Below are 22,686 nucleotides of genomic sequence, written 5' to 3' on the forward strand. Positions count from 1 at the left end.
GGTGAGCAGGATGCAGATGGCAGAGCAGTGGAGACGCTGCAGGCCATGAGATCCCACTGACCCAGCATCCATGGCCTGTCCTCCCGCAGGCCACGTGGTACCAACTGGCTGGGGCAACCGTCGACACAGGGGCACCCGCTCAACAGAGGTCACCAGATGGGGACGCGGACAGCAGGGCCTTTCACCCTTCTCCATTTAGTTGTGAACCCTAAGCTGCTCTCAGAGTGTTTTTTAAAGTACTTTGAAAGGGGTAACGGCAACCCCCAATCAGGTTCTCTGGGCTGGGAGGCTGAAAGCAACGGGGCTGGCTTCCATGCTCCTGGTTTGTTCTTGAGCAGGATGTAGACACATGAGTGGGTCGCTGGTGCTTTTCCGGGACACCAGGCTCCCCTGTCTCAGGCCGGCTTGGGGTGGGGGGCGCCACAGGGAGACAGCTTTCCTCACTGCCTGCGCCCGAAACTCAAGTTACAGACGCCGGCCCAATGTGGTGTCCTGATGAAAGCGCTACCACCAGGATGCTATGTAAACCACCTTTTACTCTGACTCTGTCTAGCCACACCATTAAAGCTAAGAAGGTCAGTCACCCCAACTGAGTAATATTCTCTGGAAAGAGATGGTCAGTGATGCAGCTCGGCCCTTCCTAGACAGCCTGTGTGCACATGGCACCAACTAAAAGACTCTTCCAAGTCCACACCCCACGGTGGAGGAGGGGCAGCTGCTTTTGGGCCATGGGGGACAGCTTCAACAGGCAGGAAGATCCTCATGTCTCCATCAGGCCACAGCGCTGAAGCCGGTCACCCAGTGCTGCAGGAGGTGCAGAGGAGAACGTGGGAGGCCGCACAGCAGGGTGTGGCCAGCGGCCTGGGCCAGAGGAAGGGAGCAGAGACCAGGCCTGTGTGGAGCCCTGCTGCTCCCCCATCCTTGGACCTGTAGTGAGACATACACCCGCCTGTAGGATTCCAGGATGGGGACAGGCAGGGGGAGCCAGGGGAGGGCCGGGCACCACCACTCCCTCCATCTGCTGGACGCTGAGGCAGCCCCTGACCTGCTTGTTTCCCCTCATTCTCCAACCACTTGCCCAGGCAGTCATGCCCATGTGGCGACGAAGATGCCGAACTGCATGCCTATTGTACGCAGAACCCAGGGCTGTGGGGCCACGTATGTGGGCAGTGCCTCCAAGCAGTGACCCAGGAGTTGCCCTGGCTTTGCCATACATGCTTTAGTCCTGAAGCACAGCCTCTGCCACCTGTGCACGCACCCCGGCCATGGGGACAGCCCTGCACCACCCCGTGCCACCACCTGCACTCACCTAGGGCCCAGCTGGAGACGGCCCGCAGCAGGGGAGCACTGCCACACAGGGCGTGCGTGTAGGCGAGGTGCAGCATGAGCTCCGCCAGGCACCACCAGCACAGCAGGCGGCCCAGGCCCAGGCCCAGGCTGACCACTGGGGGGCGGGGCGCTGGCCGCTGCATCTGCAGTGGGGACAGAAGGGTGGTCAGAGGGCACCAAGCTCAGACACCTTCACGCAGCCCGGTACCGCCCACAAGGATTGCACCATGAGGAGGGGCTGGTTGATGGGCCTCGGGGATGGCACTGCGGTGACAAGGTCACAGCCAGACTGAGGATGGGGGCATCAGCAGTCAGGCGCCGTACCCCTGCACCTGCCCCTGCTAGGGGCAGGTGTGCCCTGGCCTCTCCTAGGGACTGGGGGCCCTGAGCTCCACGGGGCCTGCATGTCTTCTCCTACCACCACTCACGTCCAAGGCTGGAGGGACAGACCGAGCCTGGGGGCGAGGGGCTCAGTGGGGCTGTGACATCAACCTGCAGTTACTTCTGGGACTCAGCAAAGATTCAGCAGGCAGGAGGGGACACAGGCCTCACCAGTGGTGGCTGAGGACAGCTAAGCATGGACAGCAGGGGAGGCGGGGCCAGGCCGGGCCAGCTGGTGGTCCCAAGTTGCTTCACCTCTGAGCCTGGACCAGGGCGCACGATGCTCGGCCCAGCCTGCAGAGCCCAGACACACCCGCCACTCAGCGAGGCCCCCAGCACCACCTCCCATGTTTCTCGGACGGGGCCCAACGCCCAGGACGGGGCCCAACGCCCTATATCTGGTGATCCAGATATAGGCGGAGTCCACTCACCACAGGGCCACAGACCAGGCACAGACGCCAGGATTGGTGCCTGGCCCCACGGCCACTGTCTGGGCCCCACGGTGGCTCAAACAGTGGTTCTGGCCACCGTGAGCAGGCCACGCAACCTGGGGTCAGCCAATGCCTGCCCCCAACCAGACAGACAGACGGATGGGGCCTGCATGTTTCCTGGGTCTTGTGCCAGAGTTGCGGCCTGGAAGCAGGTGCCAAGGGCCACTGAGGCACCGTGAAGCTGGGTCTACAAACAGCAGCTGGACCCAGACCTTGGTGGTCAGGGGAGACTGTGTGGGTGCCAGCAGCAGCGCGCAGGCCAGCTCCCGGCCCCCCTGACATGAAGGTGGGGCCCTTGGCGGGGTCAGTGTCCATCCTCATTTTACATTAGCTCTGACTCCACTTTCCACCACTTCCTGGAATGCCCTCCCACCTTGAGAGCCAGACTGAGGAGTGGGGGGTGGGGGCATCACCATAACCTGGTGAGCTGGGCCTGGGAAAGCCTGTCCAGCTTATCAATTTGTATTAAAAAAATTAAACAGGGGCCTCCCCTGGTGGCGCAGGTGGTTGAGCGCCACACTGTGAAGCTGTCAGCAGCCCCTGCAGCACCAGTTCGATCCCGGCTGATGGGCAAGGGTCCAACATGGTGCAGCAGACCTCTCCTGACTCGCCCGCTGGTTCCCTCAGCAGTGTATTTCATCAGTCTGCCTGTTTTGTTCCCCGCTCTGTCTCTGGTGAGTTCTCTCACCCTCCCGCACATGTGGCCTATACCCCGGTTCTTGTATAAATAAATAAATAAATCTTTTAAAAAAAAATTAAACAGGAATTTCCTTTTCCCTTTTATTTTCCTGTCTGATTGGTCTGGCAGGAAGGCCCCCAGAAGGTCTTCCCCAAGAGGGAGGCCAGACCCCAGCTTACAGGCTAGATGCCAGCGACTCCCACTCAGCAGCACCTGGGCCCTGCAGGCCCCGACCCAGTACCACCCAGGCAGCGTGCACTGAGCCCTCAGCTCTGGCTGCAGCTCAGCCGGACTTGACGGTCCACAGCGGAGAACAGGCCCAGGACACCCCAAACCCCCACGCACAGATGCCCCCGGTCCCTCCATATGACTTTGTAGTATCAGAGAAGGAGGCCAGAGCTTGACAACCAATAGGCCGGCTTGTGCCCCCACCCCCATGCTAGCTTCTGCTCGAGCACCCCGGGAAGAAGGCTAGGCGAGCCGGGAACTGGTGGGTATCAAGAACCAACAGTTGTGCTCGTGGGGAGCCAGCAACAAGCCCCTGGGGCTCTGCACCCCCCACTACTGAGGCAAGGCCCGCATCTCACCTCCCTCTGAAAACAATCACGGGAAGCTGTCCCACCCACCCCCATACCAGCTGCTGCCTCCTCTCCTGGCCATGCCTGCCCCTCACTCAGGTTCCCAGGAGGGCACTGAGCGCCTGTGTTCACACTGCCAGGCCAGGCCTCTGCACCTGAGCACCCATGGGGGCCAGGGCCACACCAAGGTCAATGCCAGGCTGGACGGCAGCTGTCCCAACCGGAGGGCCTGCCTGGAGTCGGCCAGGAGGGAAGCCCAGGTCCCTGCCGGGCGCGGCCTTGGGGGCCTCTGATTTCTAAGCAAGGGGCCAGGGATGGCTGTGGGCCAAGCACTTGCCCGCCGGCTCATGTGCCCAGCCAGCCCCCATGAAGGCATTGGGCACCCGGGGTGCAGTCCAGTCCTGCGGTGGGGACACAGCTGGGCTGGAGGACCCAGACAGTTGTGAAATGTGGTCCACGCTGTCCCCCCTCAGCCACGTCGGAGGCCGTGCCACCCCCTAGCAATGTGTGGTCTGATGCGGCACAGACAGGCGTCCAGTCAGGGTCGGGCCTGAGGGGGGCTTCACAGCTGCCTGGTCCCTGCAGCGGTCTGTGGGCCGCCGTCCCATGCCAGGCACCTACAGGTAGAAGCCCTGGGCTGGACAGGGAAACAGGCCAGACGAACATAGGCTTCTACCCAGAGCGGCCACCGGCCCCCATTCAACCTCACTGACCTCAGCATGTGGAAGTCCAGTGTCTGCCCCACTCACAGGCAGGAGGAAGGCAGGAGGGGGACAGGCTGCCAGCTCTACCAGTGCCATATGCACGGGGCTCCATGCCGAGGGCGCTGGCCCAGAGGCTGGAAAGCGCCATCAGTGGGGATTTTCAGTGGAGGCTCCGGAGAAAGACATATTTACTTGTCTGAACAGTGCATCTTAAAACACATTGTATTTTAAAACCTCATTTTATGCAAATTGCATAAAAGGAACATCGAGTCTGTTCCAAAGGCCGATCAGAGGTGGCAACTGGGGGTTGGGGGCAGCAATGCAGGCCCAGCCCCACCGACAGCCTCCCAGGCCACCCCTCCTGCCCTGCCCCATACTGCCTGCCACCACCAGCAACCTGGCTCCTGCCAGGTGGGGCTGCCCCATCCCTGGCCTCAGCCCGAGTCCCAGCAGCCCGGCCTCCCCTCCACGCTGGAGGGGAGCGGACGCAAAGCCTGCGGTCGGGGGGCCACAGCTCAGGACCAGTTTCTGGCCTGCCCTGATCCAGCCGCTCGGGCCCAGCCCATGCCCCTCACTGGCCCCGTGGGGTCCCCCCACCTTTCCTCCTCTCACACCCATCTGCCTCTGGTCAGCTGTCCGGTGGCTCTCAGGGACAGTGACAAGGGCCTGTTTCCAAGGTTGTCATGAGGATGGCACAAGCCGCCCAGGACCGGGCGGGGATGGAGTGGGCACGCAGCCAGCATCACAGTGACGGTCACCCAATGGCTCTGTGAGCCAGAGCCCAACGGGAACCCAGACATTGGGTCCCGGGGCCCCTGGGCCTCCCTTCTGAGGACCCTGGAACCAGCATGTGCACCTCTCCTAGAGCCAGAACCTGCCAGACCCCCTGCAGCCATGCCACAGCCCAGACCAAATGCCCACAGCCCTGGTTGTGCTGGCCTCGGGGTGACCAGTGATGGTCATGGCACAGTGCCCTGCATGGGCTCATACCTGTGCCAAGCCACCCGGCCCCCAACAGTCCCCGGGGGTCCTATCAGATCCCCCGTTTCATCGATGACGAGGAGCCTGAGTCACCACTGGGCCAGAGCTCAAGCCAGAGCAGAGCGGCCTGGCCGTGTAGTTACACACCTGGAGGGCTCCTGAGCCCCCCACCCAACCCCAGGCACTGGCTCCTTCCTGCATGCTCCAGCCTGGTCCAGGGAGGGGGTGACCAGCAGCCTGTCCTGCCCTCCAAGAGCCTGACCCCACCTCAGGGCTGCCTGGAGCCCCCAGTGCCTCAGAGACAGCCCTGGGGGCAAGGCCAAGTCCTCGGGCCATGGAGGCTGCTGTCCTGCCTGCGGAGCGTGGTGCCCTCTGCCCCCACCCAACCCAGAGCCTCACCTGCCTAGAGCCTCACCTGCCCTGGAGCCTCACCTGCCCTGGAGCCTCACCTGCCCTGGAGCCTCACCTGTCTGGGCTTCCTGGGCTGAGTCTACCTGCCTAGAGGCCCAAAGCTGGCAGCTCCACCCCGGCTCATCTCCAGGTGGGGCTCTGCTGCCCCCTGGTGGCACCGCCTTCTCCACCTGCACCAGGCCTGTCCTGGCCACCCGACTTCCTCCAGCCCTGGCTGGGGCATGCCGCTGGCCGTGGGCCCCCTCCCACAAAACCCAGCTCCCTCCAGGCCTGTCAGGGGTCCCCACCTCTGTGCGTGCTCCCTCCTTTAAAGCCCCTCAGACCCACCTCCAGGTGCTGCTGGGGCAGGCGCCCGACCCGTTTCTCCCCATCACGCCGACTCTCCCATGAGCCTCCCATGAGGCGGCCATGGGGCGGCCCGGCTGCCTCTCAGGGCCCTCTGTCAGCCCCTCAAGGCACCTGGGGATGGAAGATGAGCCCAGGTGTGAGCGGAGCCTCCAAGCCAGTGTCCTCACGGGCCAGCCCCTGCTCCCTGCAGAGCGAGACATGGGGCCCAGGACACCTAACGGCATGTGGGGTCAGGACCTGGGTCCCCACAGGGAGAGCTGAGCCAGGCCCTCGGGGTGAGGACCTCGGGCCAGAGCCGCTCCGGGGCAGAAGTGGGGGAGCAGTGGGGTTGGGAACAGCTGGGGGCAAGGACCACGGGCCAGAGCTGCTCCGGGCAGAGGCGGGGTGGGGCAGCCATGGGGTGCGGAGGGGCAGCGTGGGGTGTGCGGCTGGCAAGTGGCTTCTGTCCTCCGTCGGGGAAGGGATAGACACGTGTCCAAGTGTGCGCCCAAGAGATGAGCGCACTTTGGGGTGAGGCTCACCCCAGGGCACTCCCGTCCTACACAGGATGAAAGAGCGGGTGGAGGGCAACGGATGGCTGGGGCACCCACCTGGCAGACGAAGTGCGGGAAGCTGAGCGCTGGCCCGTTGTGGAGGACGGGGTAGTAGAACACGTAGGCCAACAGCCAGGGGAAGGAGCGGCAGGTGGGCAGTCGCTGCCAGGCGCGCTCCAGGCTGAAGCCGGTCCAGGCCAGGCAGCGCACGGTCAGCGTGAAGTGCAGCAGGTGGAACTCGTTCTCCGTCCGGTACCAGCCTCTCTGCAAAGCCAGGGCACAGGCAGTGTGAGCGGCAGCACTGCGGGGCCGAGGGGATGCCGGGACACACAACCTTGTCCAGGCAGTGGCAACCATCCTCCCAGCATCAGCACCCTGGGCCAGAGGGTGTGGGGGCCGGATGCCGCCGTGGCCGATATGGAGATCCACCGGTCCGCGTGCTCCGACTGCCCCACACAGCTCAATGCCCCCACCCCCCAGGGCCTGCCGGGACCCCCACCCCCGCAGCGTCTGACACTGCTGGAAGGCCAGCACGTGACGTGCCAGTAGTGGGCAGGGTGAGAAAGCAGGACACAGGCAGTGACAGGAGTCGAGCCGTGTAAGCTCAGGGGTGAGGCCAGGGCACTCTTTCACAACCACAGGGCAGTCCTGGCCTGAGGCGCCCCATGGACGCCACACATAACGGTCTGCCAGGTGCAGCCTCAGCACAAAGGAAGGAGAGTTGGGGCGGCTTCAGTCGGTGCCGGCCTCAGTGGCAGTGAGGGCCAAGCCCAGCGTCTGCTCCATGCCCAGCATGTCCCGCCCAGCAGCCCCCAGTGCTGAGCCTGGAGACCTCCGAGGCAAATCTGTCCCTGTCTCCCTCAGCAACTGCCTCAGGCCACTGCCTGCGCCATAGGCAGAGTCTGTCCGGCTGTTCCCATGTCAACTCTCCCCAGACTAAGGCACAGCTGGGGTCTGGCTGGGCCGGCACCACTGGGTCTACTCTAAGCCCACACACCCTGTGTAGCCCTGAGCCCCACAGCCCATCCCTGAGCTGGAGCCATGGCCTTGGTTACTGGGGCCCAGATTTCTGATCCATGTGCTGAAGGACCAGTCTCAGCCCAGCCAGGGAGGGAAGGGCAGAGGCTCGGCTTTTCATGCTGCTGGACTGTCACAAAGTCCACCTCGTCAGCTCCTCGGAAGGGCCCTGAGGCAGGCAGGCGCCCACCCCTTCCCATACCTAGATGGCAGGTGGGCTCTGCAGTCACAGCAGCCTCGGGCTCTGAGGGTAGGAAGAGTGAGTGGACAAAGCAGTTATAACCTGGCTGACTGCCAGCTCCCTTCCCCCGACGGCGCAAGTCAGGCAGGGACCAGAGGGCCGCCTGGACCCATGGACGGTAGACAAGCTAGGACACAGGGACAGATTCTGCAGGGCACTGGTTCCCTCGGCTGACTGGTGGTAACCAGGCAATGTCGAGACCTCCTGGCCGAGAACTGGCTCTGGGGTGGGCTAAATTGTGGGTCACGGAGACATGGGCCACTGGCTTCGTAACTGAAAGCCACTGACTTGCTGCAGGGTGGTGGGGAGCAGTGGCATCTGAGTGACACTGCAGGGGCCCTGGGGAAGCCCAGCACGCCCTTTCCCAGGCCTGGCCAGGGCAGTGTCTGCAGAGGCCTGACCTAGACGGAGCCTGGGATGCTGCCCTCACCCTCCGGAGTCTATGCTGTGCCCACAAGGGCACAGGGGCTTCGTCACATCACCCATACCCTCAGCCATGCAGGGCCCAGCACCAAGGAGGGGCTAGGAACTGTCCACTGATGTTACCTGGGGACATTTGGAAAGGGACGCCACTCAAAGGGAGACGGTGTGCTTTCGACAGGGACAGGGACATCTTTCCAGACAGAGGTTGGGGTGGGGTGGGGGGACGCTGAGAGAGCCAGGGAGGGTGGCGGGCAGAGAGGCAGTGGTATTTAAAGGGCAAAGTGGCTGACGCACCCAAACAGCAGCTCCCACAGCCTGGTCAGCATGTCTGAAGGCCAGGCGGGCACGGAGGTGCAAGACACAGAGGCCCTGCTCCTGGGGCCCGGGACACAGACACTAGGGTGGTCCCAGCATGTTCTGGCCCTGGAACAGCTGCCTCCTGAGAGCTGGACAGTCCCTGCGCTGATGTTCCCCACCTGTAACAATGGACCTGCAGCTCCCCTTGAAAGTGTCAAGATCTCAGTCAGGGGAAGGGACAAAGTGCTAAGGGGCTGAGGGGCCCCACCCACCCCAGCCCTTGGCACAAACAGGGTTCAGACACCCCATCACTGAGGCAGAACAGAGGGTCCAGAGCAATCCAGGGAGGAGCAGAACACATAGCAGGAACCAGAAACCTTGGTGGGGGAAGGGGTCCTGGGAGGGCCAGTCACTCGGCCACGCACCAAACTCCTGAGGTCAAGGCCCTCTCAGGTCCCCAGCACTGCTGGGCCAGGCCCGGAGCCTGCACAGAACACACGCTCAGCCACCGTGAGACAGAACAGTGTGAAGCTGAGGGCCGCCCTGCCAAGACTGACGCTCTTGCAGCTGAGGCCACAAGCAGCAGGGCCGGTCAGCACCCTCCTCCGCCAGCACAACCACCAGGCAAGACGCTGGACCCGCTGGGGCAGACAGGGGAACTCCCCAAACTCACAGAGCTTCCAGGGGGATCATGAGTAGACACTGAGCAAATCAATTAAGAAGAAAAACACCTGCAGCACCTGTCCCAGGGGCTCTCCTGGGCCTCAGGTGAAGGCCGGGACTCCCCCTCACGGCTCAGGGCTCTGCGGGCAACTTATTAGGTGCCCAGGGGACTCCTATTTTCCTCCCCTGTGTTCCCATCCAGCACCATCCGTGCTGACCCTAACTAGGAGCAAAGGTGCCCAGTCTGCCCAGACAGCCTCAGAGAGTAAGGCAGGCCCCAGGCAAGGATCACACTGCAGAGTGCACCCCCACATCGCTGCACCCAGCACCTGCAGCCACCAGGGGGAGCCCTGCACAGTCACTGCACCGACTCCATGTGGCCACCAGGGGAAGCCCCCAGTCAAGGCACCAACCCTGCAGGGCCACCAGGGGAGTCGCCACAATCTTTCCCACAGCCCCTGCCCGGTCCTGCTGCCCAAAGACCTTCCCAGCGTGAGACCCAGACCTCACCTTAACTTCCTGCGCATCTTCCAGCCTCAGAGTGGAAAGCAGGAGGAGAGAACATAGCCAGCACAGGAGCGGACGCTGGAATTGGGCGACACAGAAGGAGATGGTGGTGTGGAGGAGCAGCATAGCCACGCCGGGGGCGCCCAGCACGCGCCAACAGGCCCCGACTCCATAGAGGGTGAGGATCCAGGGTCTGTGCTGAGACAGGGCAGGGCAGGACAGAGAAGGGAGGTGGTGAGCCCACGGCTGGCTACGGATAGTCCTATGGATAGTTCTACGGATAGTCCAACAGAACAGACAAGTTCTGTTGTCACTGTGCTGGGGACTCGTGCAGCAGAGACAACAGCATGGAGGGAGCCCCCTTCGCCCCAGCATGGCACTGGCTGCCCCGGTCCCCAAAGTCCACCAGATACTCCCAGAAGCAAAAAGCCACTTTCCTTCTTCAGCCAAGGCCCCCCAAGACAGGGTCCCACCAGGGGAGACCTCGTGAGGGCCTTGCAGCCACCTCTGTGGATCCAGGGGCAATGGGGAGCGCCCCTCAGAGGGGCTGCCCCACACAGGCATGTGCTCACACGTCCAGGGGGTCTCGGTGAGAAAACTGGACCGTCTGCCCCCTAATCAGACACTTGGCTGTCAAGTTGCATGCATGTCACTGACATCCGTGACAGGTTTATGATACTATAAAACTCCATCCTGCTGCTGTGAGATACTGAGGTGTCTGTGTCATCAGCTTGATAGATCCACTTATTCCCATTTTAGGCAAACCAGGATTTGTTCCACTTAACTGCTGAGTCTGTGGTTGCTGCAGTGAATGAACAATTAAGCAGATAAATTCACGTCTTTGCTTTTATGGCCGTGTCTGGCAGTGTCCTTGCTGTGAAACTAAGGAAACGCACGGGGGCATCCTAGCATGGAGAGGGGACCCACATGGGACTCGGCCAGTCACCTCTGAGTCCACTTCCGTCAGGAGCCTGGCATCTGCACCACCTCCCTGTGGGACCCTGGGAAGTCACTTGTTCTGCACACTGGCTTGTATATATAAAATGGAGGTAAGTGTCTACTTAGTGAGGCTGCATGAGGAGTTAGTCCCAGAAAATGCTTCCAACAGCGTCTGCACACAAGTGAAGTGCTCCACAGGGCACAGGAGTGTCTTGGGGATGAGCCTGTGAGAGGTGTGCTGAGGAGGGTGCCCAAAGGTAGCTGTTCTGGTGAAAACCTACAGACTTGTCAGGAAAGGCCTGTGGGCGGAGCGTGAGCCCTAAACCCCATCCCTGGTGTCTCACTTCCCTCCCAAGCCCCTGTTCCCACCGAGGAGAAGACTTAGCAGAGGGGCTGAGCCTAGCTTCAGTCCCAGGAACTCAGGCTGTCCATAGAGAACAGCCCCACAGTCACCCCCACTGTGGGCGCAAGGGGTTAAGCACAGCAATATGAAGCTATCCACAGCCTCTGTGGTACAAGTTTGATCCCAGCCAGGGAACTACCCACATGGCACAGCAGACCTCTCCTGTCTCCCCACTGCTCCCCTCAGCAGTGTACTTCAGTCAATCCACCTGTTCCATTCCCCACTCTCTCTCTGGTGAATCCTCTCACCCCCCACACCCTTGGCCTACACCCCAGCTCTCGTATGCATAAATAAATAAATCTTTAAAAAAAAAATGCTGATCATCAGACATGGTCTATGAAACATCACTGGGGACCTGCCTCCCCTCCCCGCTGCCAGGCCACTGAAGTCCTCACCAGCTCAGCCTCCCGCCCACTGAGCATCCCCCTGCCCCCCAGCAGGCCTGGGGTGCAGTGCTGGGGGGCAGCAGCATCCGTGGCACAGGTGGTGGGAGGGTGTATGCCAGCTGGCTCTCGAGAGCTGACCTGGTGATTGTGACTACATGTAACCAGAATGAGCTCAGAGCCAGCCCCGCCAGCTCCTGTCCACTCCTCCAGACGAACAAGGCTGCTCGCCCACAGGGTGGACATGGTGGCAGCCAGCCATGGCGGGCGCAGGCCCAGCCCTGAGTGTGCCTTGGACCAGGCCTGTCGCCCGCCCCAGCAGCCTCCAGCGAGTCCTAGGCTGAGCAGCACCCTGAGCAGTTGCTGAGGCCGCCCCCTCCCTCTTCCCGCCTATGTCCCTCAAACCCTGTTCAAGGTGGCAAGACCCCAGGGACCAGCTGGCAGGGCACCCATGTCCCCACCCACCACTTTCACTCTGCTGAGCTGGGGCCCTGGGGGCCATGAACACCATCAACAACATATTGAAACCAAGCTAGGGGGCTATGGGGTCCCCTCCTTGGGAGAGCCAGCCCAGGAGGCGTGGGCTTTTGGAAAAGGAGAAGCCCTGTCCCTCCAGCCACACACCTGCTCTGCCGGGCCTCACGGTGGGGCTCATGCTGGTGGGTTTCCGGCCCCAACCCTCCCTCACGTGGGGGCAGCAGCACCACAGGTCTGGACAGACCCACCATGTCTCAGGTGCTCAGGGCTAAACCCAAGAGTCCCCTCACACCTGCCTTCCCACGAAAGCCTGAGTCCAGCACCGCCAGTATGCACCCAGTGAGGCGGGCCTTCAGGGACCCTGCTGGGACCCCACAGAGTCCCCACAGGGACCCCACAGGGACCCCGCAGGAACCCGCAGGAACCCTGCATGAACCACAAAGGGACACCACATAGGGACCCCACAGGGGCCCCACAGGGACCCCGCAGGGACCCTGCAGGGACTCCACATAGGAACCCCATAGGGACCCCACAGGGACCCCACAGGGACCCCACAGGAACCCCACAGGGACCCCACAGGGACCCCACAGGAACCCGCAGGAACCCTGCATGGACCACACAGGGGCCCCACAGGGACCCCGCGGGGACCATGGTTCCCAGGATGCACGCGGAGCGCAGCGCTCAGCGGCCCGGCCCAGCCCATCCCCTGTGGCTGTGGGACCGGGGAGACCCAACGCTCTCCAAAGTCACAAGCCCTTCACCCTCCTGGTTGAAAGCACTGTGCAGGGGGGCGTGAGGGTGGGAGGGCACACCTTCGTCCTGAATGCATGCCTGGACCATGACCGTCCTCCGGGCACGTACCTGCTGCGCCAGCCGCGTGGCCACCTGTGACACAGCAGCATGGCCCAGGAGCAGCCAGGCCAGCTGCCGCCGCCCCCAGTCCATCCAGAAGCTCCACTCGAAGTCCGTCGGGTCCTACAGATGCCAAGACAGGGGTCAGGGAGCTCTGGCCACTCCATGGCCACCCTACAGACCCCCGGTCATGAGTAGATGCCCCACCCCCCGACAGCGTTTCCACGGCACCTCCATCAACTCAGACCCACCCTGCCAGTGCCCCCACCCCCTCCAGGCTGGCCTGATCAACCCCAAACCCAGCCCTTCTCAAGCTGGTCCCAGCCTCTTTGTGGGTGACAAAGGACCAGCACCCCCATTTATGCCCCGTGTCATACCAGTGCCGAATCTGACAGTCACAGCCCCATCACCCAGAAGCTTCCCAACAAGACACTGACACTGGACACCAGTGCCCTGCCAAGGCTACCAGGCAGCCCAGCTGGCCCTCATGGGGGCAGGGGTCCAGAGACGACAGGAGCCTACAACTTCCTCCCTCCCTGGGAAGCTGTGGGCTCTGCCTTGTCCCACCGCTGCTGGGAGGGCTGGCCTGGGCCAGCAGGATGAGAGTGCCTTGGGTGTAAGATGGCTGGGCTGGTGCCGGGGAGCACATGGAGCCACACATAGGCCGTGGACCTGGGGGGAAGCAGCTGCAGGACAGGGAGGCACCGCGGCCCATAGGGTGGGAGGCGTCTGGACAAAACTCAGCACTTCACCGTGCATGGGAATGAGGCACCGGCAGCAGATGTGGGTGGGGGACTGAGGGGCAAATTCATGCCCCCACAAACAGCACAGCAGAGAGTGACACACGACAGGTGTCAGTCCCCACAGGCTGTGAGGTGAGCTCCAGGCAGATGGTATCCAGGGCAGGGAAGTAGTAGGATGCCCAGGGTGGGGGCGGGGATGGGGTGAGAGCCAGGGTGGGGGTCAGGGTGAGGGTCAGGGTGAGGGTGGTTGAGGGTGGGGTGGGGGCATGGGTGAGGCTGAGATTGAGGGTGAGGGGGCCTTGGGTTAAGTCTTAGGTTGTCACTGCTACGGCCTGAGTGCAACCCCGGCCAGGAAGCTACCCACAGGATGCAGCAGACCTCTCCTATCTCCCCGCTGCTCCCTCGGCAGTGTATTTCAGTAGATCTGCCTGTTCTGTTCCCTACTATCTCTGATGAGTCCTCTCACCCCTACACCTCTGGCCTGCACCCCTGGCCTGCACCCCAGCTCTTCTACGTAAAAAGAGGGAAGGGGTTCTGATGGGCATGGATGCGTCCAGCACCCTGGTTGGAAGTCCAGGACACACACAGCAAGCCCAGTGCTGTCCCACCCAGGAGGGCACGAGGCAGGCCAGATGGTGGCCCCCATCACAGAGGAGGTAGTTCCCAGAGCAGTCAAGTGTCCAGGCATGGGCCTGTCCAGGCAGACACCGGTTCCCATCAGATGTGGCCAGGTCAGGGCTTGGGAAGGTCAAAGCGCAACTGGCAGGTTTTGGCCAGTCACAGGCAGATTTCTGGTATCAGAGGCAAGGTCCGGGGCCCCCCTCTCGAGTCCTCTTTCCCAGCAGGCAGACCCAGCTCCAGTGGCCGGGGTGCCACCCACTCTGTGCCAGACCCAAGAGTGCCGCAGAGCATGAGGCTGCCTGGCCTATACCTTCTTCAGTCCTCTCAACAGAGTGCCGGTCTCCAGGCCAAATTCTCGGTCCAGCTCCTCTTCATGTTCTGACAAGGAAAGCAGAGTCGATCGGTCACAAATCTGACAAACCCGGTTGGTTCGCAGCAGACACCAAGAAGTGGCGGGTGTCCCCAAGCCCCAGGCCGAGCCACGGCCCCTCTGGGGGCCTCCCCATGACTTCAGTTCCAAGAAAGACCTGGCGGCTGGCGACTGTCCCTGCACTGGTCATGGGTCTGCAGGGGAGGGGGCAGGGAAGGCCCCCTCTGGGTCAAGGGGCCCGGAGCCAGCACCACTACACAGAGGTGACCAGCTTTACCCCCTGGGAGCCGCGTCTGCCCCACACAGGAGAAGCCTCCCTGTGGAAACCACCAAAGAAGACTGACTGTGGTCGCAGAAGCCGGACGCGTGACCAGCTGAGGGCACAGGTCTCCCCCACCCCCCTCCCTCACTGGAGTCAGGGACTGAGGTTGGTGCGGCTGAGGGAAGAGAGCAGGAGGCAGCAAGGGGGTGAGTAGGGCCCCAGGGGAAGCCCAGCGCACAGTGACATCCCGAGTTTTCCTGGCAGTGGGGCTGGGAGGAGTGGCAGACGCCACCCCTGGGCGCTGGGAACCCTGTGGTCAGGCGGCATGGACACTGAAACTCCATCCCCTCCAGTCACAGACAGGCCAGGCCGAGCCGGACTGGAGCCCATAAAAGCCCCGCAGCAGAAAAGACTTCAGAGGGAACCCACAGCCCCCAGAAAGCAAACCAGACATGTGCACACCCAACAGAAGGGGCCAGAGATGAGGCTGGGGTGGTGGTGGCCGCTGTGGGGTCACAGGGCTAAGTTAAGACCACACGGCCATCACACATACAGCCCCCCCAGCTCCCTGTCCCCCGAGAGAGATCCTGGTGGTCCCGACATCACCCCCGGGAGGCCCGAGCTTCAAAGACCAAGACCCTCAGATAAAGAAGCGGTAGAGAGGGGGAGGGGAGTAAAGACAGCCTCAGCCCAGAGCACAGCCCAGTGAGCTGTAAATACAATGAAAATGGCAGGAGAAATGATTTCAGCTGTAGAAGACTCAAATGAACATACTACACATTCAGAAGGAAAGAAAACGTGAAGACAAAGGGAAGATAAGGAAACGCTATGAGAAATATCAGACTCAATTAGAAGAGGAAACCTAAGAATGAGATCGCAGAAGAAAAAGAAATAGGGCTAAAATACTATTCGAGAAATGAGAACTTCCCAACCCTACAGAAAGAAATATGGATGCCCAGCAAGCAGAGAGAGCACCTACATTCTTTAATGCAAAAGACCAGACACATCGTAAAACTATCAAAAATCAAAGATAGAGAACATTTTGCAGGAAACAAGGAAAAAATAGTAACAACTTGTAAGAGCTCCCAATTAGGGATTTCAGCCCAGAGACTCTCCAGGCAAGAGGAGAGTGGAAGGAATTTGCAATCCTAAAAGACAAAAGCAGCCAGCCAAGTATTTTCTATCCTGCAAAATTATCAATTAAGTATGAAGGTGTAGTAAAGGTTTTTTCTGACAACAGAAGCCATTGGAGTTTTCCACCACCTAACCTATTGCTCAAAGAATACTAAAAGGAGTTTTTCCACAAGAAAAACTGAAGTACAAACCCCTTAGTAAAATGAAAATTGCAATATAACAGCAGTACCAAGGGCAAGAACACCATGTGTTAAGACCACTAGACACTAAGGAGGAGGAAGAAAGGGCAGAACTAGTATAATTAAATGGCAGAGAGCAGACAGCAGCTCATAAAGGAGACAAAACACGGGAATGTAAGTAAAACCCCCACAGTAACCACTAAGCAAAAATCCAGGAAGACACCTGCAGATGAAGAGGGAAACTGATGTAAATACTAAGAAAAGCCATCCAGAAAGAGTAGAAACAAAGGGAAAAAGAAAAACAAAACAATCAGAAAAAATGACTGAAAAACAAATAATAATAATCCCTTAAATATGAATGATCTGATCACCAATAAAAATACATTGGCTGGGGTCCTCCCTGGCAGCCTCGGGTTGAATCTCAGGCTGTCATCTGCAGCCTGAGTTCAATCCCAGCCAGGGAGGTGACCCACATGGCACAGCAGACCTCTCCTGTCTCGCCCGCTGCTCCTTTCAGCAGTGTATTTCAGTAGATCCGTCTGTTCTGTTCCCCACTCTGTCTCTGGTGAATCCTCTTACTACCCTCCCCTGCACCCCAGTTCTTTGATGCAAAAAAGCAAAGAAAAGGCATTGGCTAACAGTGTGGATGAAAAAAATCCCAGTCATCAGTACTTTGCTACAAGAGACCCATTTAAAACCAAAAGACAAAAAAACAAACTAAAAATAACAGGCTCGACTAAGCTCATATTTGCTTAACTGTTTGAAGCTGCTATTCTTACACCTGAAAAGCTCGAATTTCAACTAAAAAAAATAGTAAGGACAAAGACTATGGACACTATGCTGATCAAGGGAACAAATCACCAAGAAGATGGAGCTGATATTAATATTCATGCTCCCAACACAGGAGCACCTGCTACATAACAACTCAACTATTAACAGACCTAAAACAATCTACCGAGAGAAACACAATTATCGTTGGAGATTCAACACCCCACTGACAGCAGGATAGATCATCCAGACAGAAAATTAACATAGTAGGAAAGGAAATATTAGGTCAAATGTAATATTAGGTCAATGAAATATTAATGAAATATTAGGTCAAATGTATTTACTGGACATTTACAGTTTTCCATCCTGAAAGTGATGAACACACCTTCTCTAGTGCACATGGAACAGTCTCAAGAACAGATCATATACTAGGTCATAAAACAATCTCAGAAGAGAGACAAAATTAGAAATTAAATCAAGTACCGTCAGACCACAATGCTATAAAGCTAGAAATCAACCATAAAAGCAATCCTGGAACAAACCAAAACATGCAGAGGCCAAAGTGCTTCTGAACAGCTGCTGGGTCAATAAAGAAATCATAGAAATTAAGAAAGAAGTCCAGAGACTGATGAAAATGGAGAGACAAACTACCAGACCCTATGGGATGCTTTAAAAGCAGCACTACATGGTATGTTCACAGCAATACAATAAGATCTCAAACAATCCAACTCCACAATCGAAGAAAATAGAAAAAGGACCAACAAAAGCACTAATATATATATATATTATATATATATATATCTCAAAAAAACAGGAGGCAAGAAATAATAAAAATTAGGGCAGAAATAAAATAGAACACAAATAGTCCAAAAGATGAATGAAACCAAGAGTTGGTTGTTTGCAAAAATAAAGTTGACAAGTACGCTTGTCAAAGTAGAATGCTTACAAAGAGAGAAAATCCAAATTAAAATAATCAGAAATAAAGGAGGTAAATTACAACAGATACTGCACAAATACACAGGATCATAATAACCTAGTATAAAAGTCCTCATGCAAACAAATTGTACAACCTAGAAGAAACAGACAATTTTTTAGATTCATACAACCTCCCAAGTTTGAACCCGGACAAAACAGACAGCTTTAAACAGTCCAATCACAAGTGCTGAAATCGAAAAAGTAATAAAAGATTCCCCAAGAACAAAAGCCTAGGACCAAGGAGCTTCTCCACTGAAGAACTCTATAAAACTTATAAGATATAGTACCTGTTCTATTCAAAATCTTCAAAAAAAAAAAAAAATAAGAGTAAAACTCCTTGACATTACCTTGATCCCAAAACCAAACATAGACAGTGCAAAAAAAAAAGAAAATTATAGCTCAATCTCTGATGAAAGTGGACGAAAAGTCCTCAATGAAAATCCTGGAGAACCAGATATAGGAACATATCAGGAGACCTGGCCAGCAAGACCAAGCAGGCTTCCTCCCAGGGAGGCTTTTCAACACATGGAAATCAAGTGGCATCAGCCAGCAGATCAACAAAAGGAAGACAAAAAACAATCATCTCATCAGATGCTCAAAAAGCATTCCAGATGATCCAACACCTATTTACAATAAAGACGCTCCAAAAATGGGAATAAATGGACACTATCTAAATATTACAAAAATTAGGGGCCTCCCTGGTGGCACAGGGGTTAAAGTCTCAACTATCAAGCTATTGCCAGCCACTGTAGCCTAAGTTCAATCCCCAGTCATGTGGGAGGTGACCCACATGGTGCAGCAGATGTCTCCTGTCTTGCCTACTGCTCCCCTCAACAGTGTTTTTCAGTAGATATGCCTGTTTTGCTCTCCACTTTGTCTCTGGGGAATCCTCTCACTCCCTGCACCTCTGGCCTGTACCTCTGGCCTATATCCCAATTCTTGCATGCATAAATAAAAATAAATCTTTAAAAATATTATAAAAATTGTACAGGACAAGCCTACAACCAATATCATACACAACAGTGAAAAGCTGAGAGTATTATATTTCTACCAGGATCAGGAACAAGATAGGGATGTCTATTACCACCACTGTTGTTCAACATAGTTTTGAAATCCTGGCTGAAGTAATCAGGCAAGGAGAAGGTATAAAAGGTACCCAAATAGGAAAAGTTCTGGAACTAGGGCCTCCCCGGTGGCGCAGCGGTTGAGCGCTGGGTTGCGAAGCTGCCCGTGGCCTCTGCGGCGCCGGTTCGATCCCCGGCTGCTCCCCGGCCACTGGAGGAGGGTCCCGCATGGCGCGCAGACCTCTCCTGCCGCCCGCTGCTCCCCTCAGCAGTGTGCTTCGGTCCTTCTGCCTGTTCTGCTCCCCGCTCTGGCTCTGGTGAATTCTCTCACCCTCCCGTGCTTCTGACTGTACCCAGTGCATGTATAAACAAACAAACAAAAAAAAAACAAACAAACAAATAAATAAATAAATAAAACATGCCTCTATTAAAAAAAAAAAAAAGTTCTGGAACTAAGTAAAATTATCACTATTTGCAGCTGACATGCTAAATAGAAACCATAAGACTCTACAAAAAAAACTTGCAGAAACAAATGAATACAGCAAGGTGGTGACACAAAATCAATACACAATAATCGGTGGCATTTCTATCAAACATCAGAAGTACAGCATATCAGAAGACAGCAAAATAAGGAACAGTTCTGTTTACAATCATGTCAGAAAGAATGCAGCATATGGGAGTGAACTTCACCTAGGAGGTGAAGGACCGACCTATTGAATGAAAACTATAAAACTGGTGAAGGAAATAAGATGCAAAGAAATGGAAGGGGACACAGAAAGGAACACTTGTCCTCGACTCACCCACGACAGGCCAGCTAGACACATGTCCAGGTTTACGCATCTCCTGGAACTCTGACAAGGAAAAAGAGGGGAAACTGTGGCGAGCACCAGGAAAGCAGATGCTTCGGAGCAAACATCAGAATGTCTGCAGGGAGATCCCAAACCCAAAGAAACCATTCTCAGGGGCCGTTGGGCAGCTCAGCGGGTTGCAGCCACCTGTTCCCGCTGCCGCCGTGGTTGACACCACAGAAACCCAATGGCGCCTAGTCCTGGGCTCCTGGCAATCTCAACCATGTCGGAAACATCAGACTTCTGGGCACCCCACAGGTCAGAAACTGTGACCCTAGTGCCTGTGACCCTTGTGCCTGCAGCCTGCACTGCCCCACTGGCTGCCCCATTCTGCCACCTTTTTGTCTTAATCTTTTGTCAACGGTTCATTTGTCCTCTGTCTCTCCTGTTTCCTTTTTCCTTGGGGGCTGTTTTTCTATTCCTGGACACCTCAAAGGGGACAGAAGATCCTGGAAAGACGATCCCATGAGCCTGAGGCACCTCCAGGGGACCAGACAGAACAGCAGCCACCAGCTCTTGGGAGCAACAGAGCCCTGAGCTGCAATTATACCACCATCCCCCTTTTTACCCTGTTTTTGTTTTTCCTATTTTCACTTTTCCTCTCCTTTATCATCACCATCATAATTCTTTTCCTTTCCCTTCCCCCTCCTCCCTCTTCTCTCTCTTTTGCTCATTTCTACTCTCACTTCTTTTCTGCTTTATTTCCTTGTCATTCTTCCATTCTTCTTACCTCTTCTTTCTTCCTTTATTCTCTTTCTTTCTCTCTGCTGTCCCAAGGCACAACCCAGAGGGGCCTAGCAGGCCAAGGTAGAAGCACATTCCCCTCAGCCAGTAGGCACAGCCCAGCGGATAGGCCCAGCATGTCTGGGGTGCAGCTCTGCACGAAACTTGTGGAGACTCGTGACTGCCCCAGGCTGAGACACTGTAGTGGCTGGGAAGTCAGGGGCTTCTGGGGCAAATCACAACTCACATAAACATCTGCCACAGTAGAAGTGTGCCCAGGTGGGAGCTACAGGAAACCTTCAACCCTAAGCCCCACCCAACCTGTATTCCCAGACGCCCAACAGGAGAGCCTGAAAGAGCCACTGCTGACAGCAATCTGGCAGACGGGCACCTGGCCACAGCGGCCCAGGCACTAGGCAGACACACCCCTGCCCTGGCAGGAGAATGCAGGAGGCATGCCCACCCGCATCTGTGGCACCATGGACAGAGCAAAACCAAAGGCAACCAATGGGAAGAAATGTAAGCGATCAAGCAGGCCCTCCTGGGAACAATACACCACAGGAAGTAAGTCCAGCTCCAGACCCCATAACGTGGACACAGAAGACTCTCTCCACCTGACAACGCATTCAGCATTGCCACAATGAGAACACTTAAAGAGTTAAGAGAAAATGCAGAAAGGGGGAAAGAATATAAACAATGAACTGAGGTATGAGAGCAAATCCCTAAGGAAGATAACAGAGTTATCAGTGGGGAGCTAAAGAATTCTGGGAAAAGCCATGAAAACAAAAGAAGTGGAGGAACGAATCAGTACTCTCGAAGATACAGACATAAAAAGATCCAAAAAGAAAAGGAAAGAAAGGTGCAAAGGAAAAAGAATGAAGAAACACTTCGAGAACTATCTGACACATTGAGGAAAGGAAATATAAGAGCCACAGGAATCCCAGAAGGTGAGGAGAGAGACCACGGAACTGAGAAACTAATCAAGGAAATAGTTTCAAGAGAACTTCCCAAGCATGAAGGAGGAAATGAAAATAGACATACAGAAAGCTAGAAGAACACCAAATTACCACAATAAAAGGAAAACTACTGCAAGACACATAATAGTAAAATTTCCAAGAGCCCAAGACAAGGAAAAAATAATGCAATAGATGAGACGGAAGAAACAGATAACCTATAAAGGAAAACCAACCAGGCTGATGTCAGACTTCTCTGAAGAAACATTACCAGCAAGGAGAGAATGGAGGGACATGCAACAAACCCCAAGACAAAAAATGCCAATCAAGAATGCTTTACCCCAAAAAGGTCTCCTTCCTCTATGAGGGAAAAACAAGGACCTTCTCAGACAAACAGAATCTTCAGAAATCTACTACCACTAAACCCCCACTCCAAAAAATACTACAAGCTCTAAAGATAAAACCAACAGAGGAATGAATAGGAAACACAGAATAAGGTATCACAAAATGATAAACAAAATGGTAGTAATAAAAGACCTAGACCTCATGTGCTTAACAGACATCTATAGGACACTGCACCCCCCCAAAAATCTGAGTATACATTTTTCCCAAGCACACATGGATCATTCTCCAGAATCAATAACACACTGGGTCACAGGATAAACATCAACAGATACATAAAGATCAAAATCATACCTACAATCTTCTCCAAAAGCATCAAACTAGAAATAAACCACAAAAAGAAAGCAAGGAACCTTCCGATTCCATGGAGATTGAACCTCACAGTACTGTAAGACCACTGGATCAATGAGGGGATCAAAGAAGAAATGAAGAAAAAAATACCTTGAGACCAATGACAATGAGGACACAACTTTCTAGAATGTATGGGATGCAGCAAAAGCAATAATACGAGGAAAGTAAATAGCAATACAGGCCCACATCAAGAAACGAGAACCCAAAGAAACAACCTAATCTCCCATCACAAAGAACTAGAAAAAGAACAAAAAACCCAAAAGACAGAAGAAGTAATAAAAATTAAAGCAAAAGTAAATGAAATAGAAATTAAAAAAAAAATCCAAAAGAGCAATGAAACCAAAAGCTGGTTCTTCAAAAAAAAAAAAAAAACAAACAAAATAGATAAACCTAGAGCCAGGGTCACAAGGAAAAATTGGGAGAAAACCCAAATAAATAGGATCATAAATGAAAGGAGAAATTATGACACAGCAGAAATCCAAAGAATAATCAGAGATTACTATGAACATTTATATGCAAACAAGCTCAACAATCTAGAAGAGATTTTTTTTTTTTTTTTGGTTTTGTTTAGCCTTATCTGCTCTTACTTCCCCCCTTTATGGGTGATATTACAAGTTAATGCTCTGCAATGTTCCCTTTAGAAAAGCTATAAGGCA

At 55.7% G+C, this 22,686-nt stretch overlaps 1 protein-coding gene across 1 annotated transcript in view; it reads right to left on the reverse strand.

The window, feature by feature from the left end:
- HHAT (hedgehog acyltransferase) overlaps positions 1 to 22,686 on the reverse strand; it is a gene marked incomplete at its 5' end in the record, with an annotated part of 69,355 nt that overhangs the window by 39,600 nt on the left and 7,069 nt on the right. The window contains 5 exons of the mRNA XM_084245029.1: positions 1,310 to 1,472; positions 6,493 to 6,699; positions 9,587 to 9,781; positions 12,647 to 12,760; positions 14,312 to 14,379. Coding sequence (XP_084101155.1) covers positions 1,310 to 1,472; positions 6,493 to 6,699; positions 9,587 to 9,781; positions 12,647 to 12,760; positions 14,312 to 14,379 — 747 coding nt within the window. The remainder of the gene's footprint in view (positions 1 to 1,309; positions 1,473 to 6,492; positions 6,700 to 9,586; positions 9,782 to 12,646; positions 12,761 to 14,311; positions 14,380 to 22,686) is intronic.

Source organism: Talpa europaea (assembly GCF_964194135.1).
Source record: "Talpa europaea genome assembly, chromosome: 10".
Classification (NCBI taxonomy): Eukaryota; Metazoa; Chordata; class Mammalia; order Eulipotyphla; family Talpidae; genus Talpa; species Talpa europaea.